The sequence below is a fragment of the Rattus norvegicus genome, chromosome 3 (genome assembly GCF_036323735.1).
Source record: "Rattus norvegicus strain BN/NHsdMcwi chromosome 3, GRCr8, whole genome shotgun sequence".
NCBI classification, from domain to species: domain Eukaryota; kingdom Metazoa; phylum Chordata; class Mammalia; order Rodentia; family Muridae; genus Rattus; species Rattus norvegicus.
Genome location: NC_086021.1, coordinates 40,989,525 through 40,998,961, shown reverse-complemented (window position 1 = coordinate 40,998,961; position 9,437 = coordinate 40,989,525). Strand labels below are relative to the sequence as shown.

The following is a 9,437-nucleotide window of genomic DNA, read 5'->3' as shown; positions in this document are numbered from 1 at the left end:
AACTTTGCTTATTACCTAGTTCATATGCTATACACAAAAGATATTTGGGCTAGTTATCTTAAAATATCTTCATAATCAAAATGAGAAAGGGGCCCAGAATTATTTATTCAGGAAGTCCAACCATGAGAGAGTTGACTGCAAAGATTATTCTACAGAGATATGATTAATATCCTTTAGTAAAAGGACTCCTCAGCTCTTTGAAGTGGTCTCAGATTAACCCTTGGTTCTCACGAGTTTGTTTTTTATTCTTTGTTTGTCTGAGAGCCAGTCTGAAGTATGGAGTTTCCTAAAAAGCCTCCATAGTGCTCCTTTAACATCTTGGTTCCGAAGGCTGTAGATTAGTGGATTTAACATAGGGGTGATGAGTGTGTAGAAGACAGCAACCTGGCGATCCTGGTCTAAATCATAGCTGGATGATGGCTTAAGGTACATTCTAGCCAAAGAGCCAAAAAGGAGCAACACAACAAGAATATGGGAGCTACAGGTGGACAGAGCTTTCCTCAGGGCAGCAAAGGAGTGCATGTGGGCTATGGTAATACCTATTCGAATGTAAGAACCCCAAATAAAGAAGAAGGGACTGCCAACCACAACTACACCCTCAGTGAAGATTAACATTTCATTGACCACTGGTCGAGTACAGGAGAGCTTTAGCAGAGGAGTGATATCACAGAAGAAGTGAGTGACCTGGTTTCCACAGAAAGTTAAACGAGTGACCAGCACACTGTATAGGAGACTGTTAAGGCTGACTATCACCCAAGAGGTTAATGTTATCCTCAGACAGAGGCTATGGCTGACAATGGCAGAGTATCTTAAAGGGTCACAGATGGCAACATAGCGGTCATATGCCATTGTACCCAGCAAGTAGACTTCCATGCTGCCCACTGCCATAAAGAAAAATAATTGCGTCATGCAACAGTTATAGGAAATGCTTCGATCCATGGAGAGTGTGTGCACCAGCATCTGAGGAACAGTGATAGTTGTTAGAGATATGTCAATAATGGAAAGTTGGCTGAGAAGGAAGTACATGGGGGTCTGAAGCATGGGGTCTGAGCAAGCGACTACTACTAGTAGGATATTGCCCAAAACTGTCATCAGGTACATGATAAGGACAACTCCAAAAATAATTGGCTGTATCTCTGGCCTACTAGACAATCCCAACAACACAAATTCAGTCACTTCTGTCTTGTTTTTGGTGGCCATAAGTCATGATCCATATCACCTGCAAAGAGGAAAGATCAGAGTTGGAAAAGAGAACAATGCTAATGCTCAAGCAGATCTCAAGTTTCTTCACCTTAAGTGGTCAGTCATTGAAACAAGAATTTATCTCTAACTTTCAGCATTAAGAAGCTTACTTCACTCTTTTGGTAATAATGTTCCTTCAAGACAACCGAACTAATCAAGTTTGAGAGCTAGAAGTACCTGTAATATTTCTGACTTCAATAATAGCTATATTTTCATGAACGTAGAATTTCCAGCATGTGGAGTTATCACATCCTTTTATAAGTCAGGTTTTCACTATAAGTGGAACTAGAGATATTCACTACCATGATGTCTTTCTACAGTTCTGTAGAAATAAAGACATTTTGCTGAACTAATATACTTTGATAAGTCTAAAAGTAATGGTAGGATTAATATAACTGGAAAAACACATAAGTAAAGGGGTCCTTACCCTAAACTTGCCTTCTTCACTGTTTAATCTAAACCTTTCAAGGGTCTGTATTAGTATACATGTGAACAATATGCTGTGAGATTCTTTATGTATTTGTGTTAAATTATCAATTAAATGTATATTTACTATGTAACATTTTAGTAAATATAGGTCTACTACTACAAGGGATAAAGTAGCAATTTTTTTGGCTCTCCATATTTTCCTTTTCTCAACTTCTGATAATTACTTTAATTTTTTAAAATTATTAATTTTATACTTCACATGCAGTGATGTTTTGCCTATCCATATGTGTGTATGAGGCTATTAGATCCCCTAGAAATGGAGTTACATACAGGTGTGATCTGCAATGTGGGTGCTAGGAATTGAACATAGGTCCCCTTGAAGAGCATCCAGTGCTCCTAACTGCTGAGTAATTACTCCTTCCCCTATTTTAGTTCTTTGAGGCATGGTTTTTACCTACTTTTTTCCATTTATAGTCTTGAAATTTTCAGTAGTATAATAATGGTAGCAATTTTCATGAACTTTGAATTTCAGGAATATTTTCATCTTATATGAACTCATGTCTGATGACTAAAAATGCTACTTTTTGAAGTTCATTTGTTGTGATCAAGTTGGTTTTATTCTTGTGGTTTATAGATCCTACATTTGAGGCAGTAAATGTAATGAATCCTATAAATGGATTTAAAAATAAAATCAAATATGCCAAATATTCATTTTTCAAAATCTAACATGCCTTCATGGGTAAAGTCCTAGAATAAACAAGACTGAAAAGAACATAGGCCATGATAATAAAGGCTACATATGTCAAACCCAATAAAGGCTACATATGAGAACCATCATCATCTTAAATATTAAAAACACTTGAAGCAATCTCTTTAAAATCAGGAAGAAAGTAGTATCTCTACTATCTTCACTTCTATTCAACATATTGCTTGAAGCATCAGCTAAAGTAATAAGACAAGTGAAGAAAACTAACTGGTTACAAATAGGAAATAAAGAAGTCAAGTTATTCTTATTTGTCAATGATAACACATATAAGAGATATCAAAAATTCCACCAGACAACTTTTAGAAATGGTCAAACACTTCATCAATGAATACAAACTCAGATTACAAAAATCAGTAGCCATTCTATGCCACAATAACAAACACACTGAGAAAGAGTTCATGGACATACTGCTTATTAACGATACCCTCAAAAATTAAAATATCTAGGAATAAAGATACTCAATATTTACCATGAAAATCTAAATCCATGAAGAAAGAGATTGACAAAAAGCCTAGAAGGGGGAGAGACCTCCCATATTCATGGATTGGCAGCGTTAACATTTTGAAAACAATGATTCTACCAAAAGCAATTTACAGATTCACTGAAATCCAAATAAATGATGTATTTATCCATCTATGATATTCTTCACAGAACAAATTTTAAAATTTGTTATCTGAGATCACCTTTAAAATAAAAATTTAAAACAGCAAACGTTTAAAGAATACTGAATTCAGTAGAAACAGTCTTCCCCCAGGAAAGAGCACACCAACTGGTTTTCCAATGCCAACTGGTCAGCCCTAAAAACATACATACAAGTAACATTACATTGACTGAGCATGTTATATTTATGTATTTAGGAATATATTTACATTTATATTACATGTTTATATTTAAAGGAAAAGAGAGATGGCTTGGTGGTTAGGAACACTGACTGCTCTTCCAAAAGTCCTGAGTTTAATTCCCAGCAACCACATGGTGGCTTATAACCATCTGTAATGGGATCCAATGCCTTCTGATATGACAGAAAACAGGTACAGTATACCCATATAAAATAAATCTTAAAAAGTGAAAAGAAGTCATAAACTTGAAAGAGAGCAAGGGACACATGAGTCCCAAGGGAGGAGATATTATAATCTTGAAAAATGAAAATGTATTTTAAAAAGAAATTTGCTTCCAGCCATATCTCTGTCTCTTGGTGTTTTATTTCACTAGGATAGTTTTTATGTTCATCCTACTTTTTAAGTTGTAGATGTTTTCATAAGTGTGTGAAGAATAAATTCAGGGAGTTTAATCTGAAATTGTGTACTTCTTTTTAATTCCAAGAAACATTCTCATAAACATTCTCCCTAGACCATTTTTACCAAAGCTCTTATAGTTAGCCCTTAATCCTCCTTAATTAATCTCTTTCCTCAAATTTTTTACTTCATTGTCTTTCATGTCTGTGTCCTAGATTATATTTTTTAATTCACAGTTGATGTTTATTTTGTTCTTAAAAATCATATGTTGTCTCATGATCTCAAAATGTCTAAATTTTTTACTGCTCATGCTAGTTTAGTGGTGTGCGTGCAGTTCTGAAAGTATCAATCTTTTAATTGTTTCTTATTTTAGGAATTTTTATTAGCAAATACATTGGGTTTCAATACCATACCTAGTTATGGAATTTCTGGGCATGCACTCAAAGGATTCTATATCCTACCACAAGATACCTATACATCCATATTTTTGCTGCATTATCCATAGCACCAAGGATGAGGATCTGGCCCATATATCTGTCAGGGGATGATTGGATAGTGAAATGTAAAAATAGAATTCACAAAAATATATCTTTTGATTTTGACTTTGATATTGATGAGTTAGCATTTTTAGTGCCTTCATAATGCTGGTTCAAGGTCACTAGTCTCATGCGTTCAGACTACTCTGCCTTAGCAATAGACATGCTTGTTTTCAGACCATATGAAATCCTTCCTTTTATCCTATTTGTCCAAAGTAAAAGTGTCAACTTTTAGAGACAATCAAATTTCTTAGCCAAGCTCTTTCTCATTGTGGGAAGAGTTTTCAGTGGAATGAAATTCTGAAATATAGTCAGAGTTTTACAGTGGGACGAAATGAAGGCTGCATGTGGAATCATTGGTGTATTTTCAGTGAAGGAATAATTTCACCTCGGCTAGCACAACAATGATGTACACCTCTTCCTATTCCCTGTTTCTTTCATCTTTGTAATCAACTCACTACTTACGGTGTGTGTTTCATTCCAGCAAGGTAAGCAGTTTCCTCCACAGAAACTCTTTTCCAGTATTCTAAGTGGGAGGAAGGGGAGTTTCATTCCTTTTTTCTCCATTTTGTAAAATTCCACTTAAATGTTACATTTGTTAGTGATTTTTCCTTTTTTCCCACATATTGTTACACATTTCTTCCAATTTGATTCAGAATAACTAAAATGCAAGATAAGTACAATACACCAGCGCCAGAGTCAGGTATGGCTCTGATGTTTTAAAATTTCTGTCTCTGACCTGGAAGTTAGTAACATACAGAAGATTTTTAAATCTCTAAGTCAGGGTTGTTTCTCCAAGTGCATTAAAATGTGTTGCCTTATAAATATTCAGATACCAAGTAGATGCTTGCACTGCCTAATATCAAACACAGTGTCACTTCACAGGCTGTGGTTTTCTTCAGTACCTGTCACATTCCCTGACACTTACTTGTCTGGACTTTTGTCAGCTCAGTTAAACACTTTAGACCACTGGTTCTCAAACTCTGACCCCTTTAATACAATTGCTTATGTTGTATTGACCCTTCTCTCAAGCCATAAAATTATTGTTGTTGATATTTCATAAGTGTAATTTTGCTAGTGTTATGAATTGTAATGTAAATATCTTTATCATCCAATGGTTAGAAGATCCCTGTAAAAGGGTGATTTGACATCCCCTCAAAGGAGTTGTGACTTCAAAGTTAAGAACCACTGCTTTAGATTATCTTTAGTTAACAGAATATATCTATAAAGTAGAAGCTATAAAGATTTTTTAAACCTTACATTTTTCCAGTGTTAATTCTTTTGTTGTCAATTACTCCAGTATCTTTTGATACCAGTGGATGTATCTCAGATAGTTGTATCATGATACAATTACTTTTTCAAGGAAGAAGAGCACAGATATCTACATGGAGGTGCAGATGAACATAGAAGAGAGAGGAGAAGAATGGAGAATTATGAACTAACTTCCTTAAGGGCCTTTAAGACCTAGATTACTGTCAGCTATTATGCTACTATTTAACACTAATTAAAATGAAAATGTTGTGATAAGTTCAACTTCTTTCAATCAAGCTAAACTTTACTCTAAAAGCATGACAGTCTACTACTCACAGTCAGTAGTAGTAACATGCAGCTGTGGTACTCTTCTTGGCAGATGTCAAGGATTCATCCCTGTACTGTTCCGACTTTTTCATTTTCAACATTGTTCTCAGATCTTGAGCTCTGTGGATTCAATTCTAGGATGCTGGAAGTGGGTGAGAAAGAGAATAGAAGAGAAGAGATGGGGAAAGAGGATGCTGAGGAGAGATATAATGAAATCCACATAAAGAGCACTACAGACTTTTAAGTCAAAGAACTACATGAATCTTGAAGAAGAGAAAAACAGCCTCTGAAAACAGACACATAGCATCTGGGTCCTTGTTCCTAGCTGATGCTTTGAAAGTAACTGAGTCTGTGGAGGAGGGAATGGTCTTGTGTTAACTTTCTTATCCTTCCTTCTGCTTTGACTAAAGGACCAGTAGGCATATTACATCTCTTTACAGCATGGCAGTATATAAATAAGGATCTCTTGGGTTTTTATTGATCAGAATTTGATTTATAGTCTACTCACCTTATTTTTTTGTTAGTGAATCAGAAAAGCTGATTCTGATATGTAGAACCAAATTCATTTTTATGTATTGTCCTAAAATGTAGACCACCCAAGTATTCAGAAAATGAATTAAAACCTCTCAAATCTATGGGATCAAAGAGCCATAGACTGTGTCTATGCATCCTCATCCACTCCTACTTATTCCATGACTGTGCATCAAAGACCAACATTTACTGCGTATCAGCATGTACTGCAGAACAACATCCATTTTACACACAATCACTGTTTTTTTATAGTCCACTTATCTTCTCTTGATTCTGTTTTTTTTTTGGTTTATTCTTTTTTGTCTTCTTTATATAGATGTTATTTTTCTATTAAATGAATATATTATTTCCTGTTTCCCCTGTATTTATTTTACAAAACATGTAGCATTAAATTCATTTTTCTTTATGCCTGACATCACACTCTGAGTTAGAAATGTAGACAACACTGCATTTTCTTTTGCCCATTACATATTTATTTTTAAAAAGCACCACTTTTCATAAAAACATTTCCACAGGCAGCTCATTCCAAGGAAGCAGGCCCATGTGACACATACTCACTTTGGGACTCAATTAAACCCAGGAGGCCCTAATTATGGTCAGGTGAAATATTAAAGTGATTCTCTTCACCAGGATTGTTGTAAGTGGGGATCTTTAAAGGGCTCCAGCCTGCCACATCCTGTCCATACCTGGGAGTGGATTTTGATTTCTCCTCAGTAAACCCACCTGTACACATACAAACAGTTCTAACTTCACCAGAAAAGTGATGTAATCAAACATCATTTCTCTTACTAACTCAATAAAACTGAAGAGACTGCAAGTCATTTTCTTCTAAAAGTTAAATGTCCATCTAACCAAACATTCACTTCATAGGAAGTTCCAATAACCATGTACATAAAATCAGCATTAGTCAGACTCAATGCAGAACAGCAAGAAAAAAACATGCAGAGAGGGAGATGTGCTGGAGAAGCATAAGTGGTGCTACTATAATAGGATACACTAGGGTCTTGCATGAACTTTTCACAGAATATATAAAAACATAATTTAAAATCAAGAAAAGATAAATTATAAAAAGAATTTTTAAAATGCATAAAGTTTAAATGAGCATGCACTGAAATGTAGTGCTAAAATTAGGTAAGTACAGACTAGGAAGTTTTACAGAAAAAAATTCCTCCTCAAATTGTCCTCAAAAAGAACAAGTCTTCTTCCTCAAGATACTATTGGTTTGTTATCTTTTTAAAATTAATTTATTCCTAGGATGTAAAATATATTACATCCTGACCACAATTTCTCCTCCCTCCTTGTACACCCATCTCCTCCATTTTCACTCCCCCATCTCCTCCCTTCCCATCTATTTCTTCTCCATTTCCCTTCAGAAAAGAGCAGGCCTCTCAGGGACAGCAACCAGACATGGCATATCAAGTTGCAATAAGATTAGTCCCATCCCATTTTATTAAGGCTGGATGAGGCACCATAGAAAGAGGAAAGGGTCCCAAAGTTGTCAAAAACAGTGCCTGCACCCTCTGTTAGGAGTCCCACAAAAGCACCAAGCCACACAATTGTAATATACAAAGAGCCTAGGTTAGACCCATGCAGGATCCCTGATTGTTGGTTCAGTCTCAGTGAGCCCCTATGAGTCCAGGTTTGTGGTAGAATTCTGATGTTTAAGCACATTTTTCATTGTATTTTTAAGAAAATTGGACGTTTAAAAACTGTGCTGGCATTTGGTAATATGGAAGTTATCATGGAGTTTCCTTAAAGTACTGCAAGCAATCCAACACATGATATAGATAAAAGTGCTCTTGATCAAATAAAGATGTTATATACTGATCCAGAGAAACCTGTGTAGCCATATTCAGTACTTCTCTATTCACAATATCTAGTTAGTGTAAACAAGTCTATGAACTGATGAGCTAATAACAAAAAAATGCTGTACATTTACACAGTGGAATGCTATTCAACCATTAAAAAATCAAATTATTAAAATTTGTGGTAAAACTATGAAGCTGTATACTATCCCTGTGAGACCAGAACACATCTCAACCATCATCAGAGAAACATTTCTTGTGATACAGAGAAATTAACACAGAGACTTTTAATGGCATCAACATGCAGAGAGGTAAAGACTACAGTATTCAGCCTTAAGATAAACATTCACATCCACCTGAAGTTGAGAGTGGGTTGTCTTTGCAGAGGTAGAAAGACCATAACAGCCAGAAGACGTACATAACTTCAAGGAAAGTGTTTTCTAGATGCAACAGGGCATTTGCACGTTTGAAGTTACAGAGATTGAGATGTGGCAGCATGCACATGATATGAAGAAGATCCTGCCAAAGAAAATCTTATCCTAGTGAAGGGAAAGTGGACATGTAATCTATCATTATTTGGCATCTTCTGGCACAGGCAGACTCATCTTTTCAAGTGATGTGCCCCATTGAAGGCTGACCACACACCAGGGCACATTCTAGTCCAAGACCAACTGGCAACACAAACTAGGTTTAACATGAACAAAAGAAATAGCATCAAAGTTGGGTAGGGATGGTGGGAAGGTGGGAAGAGTTGTAAGCAGGTGAGTCAGAAGAGATATATATTCAAAGTGCACTGAATGAAACTCTCAAAGAACTAATACAAATAATTTTAATGCCTGAAAGATCATTGTTAAAATTTTTATTGGCATTGAGGTTGCATCCTTAGATATTGTATAGACATAGATGATGATGATAGATAAACAGATGATAGAGTCATGAATGATTCATTTCATTTTTGCATTTATTATGTTCCAATTTCAAAATATTTCAAAACAATAGAAGAAAATTCAGTCTGAAATATTACGATATTAATGGAGTTGATAATGAAATTACTATTCTGTTCTTTCAAAATCTTTGCTGAAATAGAATCTATGCACAGTAGCCTGGGACTCAGAGAAGAGCCTTGCACAGTCCTCATCAAGGCAGTTTCTTGTAGTATATGTTAATAAGCAAAGAGATCCAGAGCTAGGCCCTGTACAGACAGTGAGAGTTTTTGTAGCACTCAGCCCTTAACGAGATGCCTTTATCTATGCAGAAGAGGAGATGGATAGATTGTAAGAACCAGAGCTGGTAGATGAATCTAGGCAAACGTTGA

General features: G+C 35.6%; 1 protein-coding gene across 1 annotated transcript; it reads right to left on the bottom strand.

Annotated features, from left to right (window-relative positions):
• Positions 1 to 213: 213 nt before the first annotated feature.
• Positions 214 to 1,200, bottom strand: Or12k7 (olfactory receptor family 12 subfamily K member 7). Its single transcript, NM_001000391.1, has one exon. The coding sequence runs from the start codon at positions 1,198 to 1,200 to the stop codon at positions 214 to 216; it is 987 nt and encodes a 328-aa protein (NP_001000391.1).
• Between the last annotated feature and the right edge of the window lie 8,237 nt (positions 1,201 to 9,437).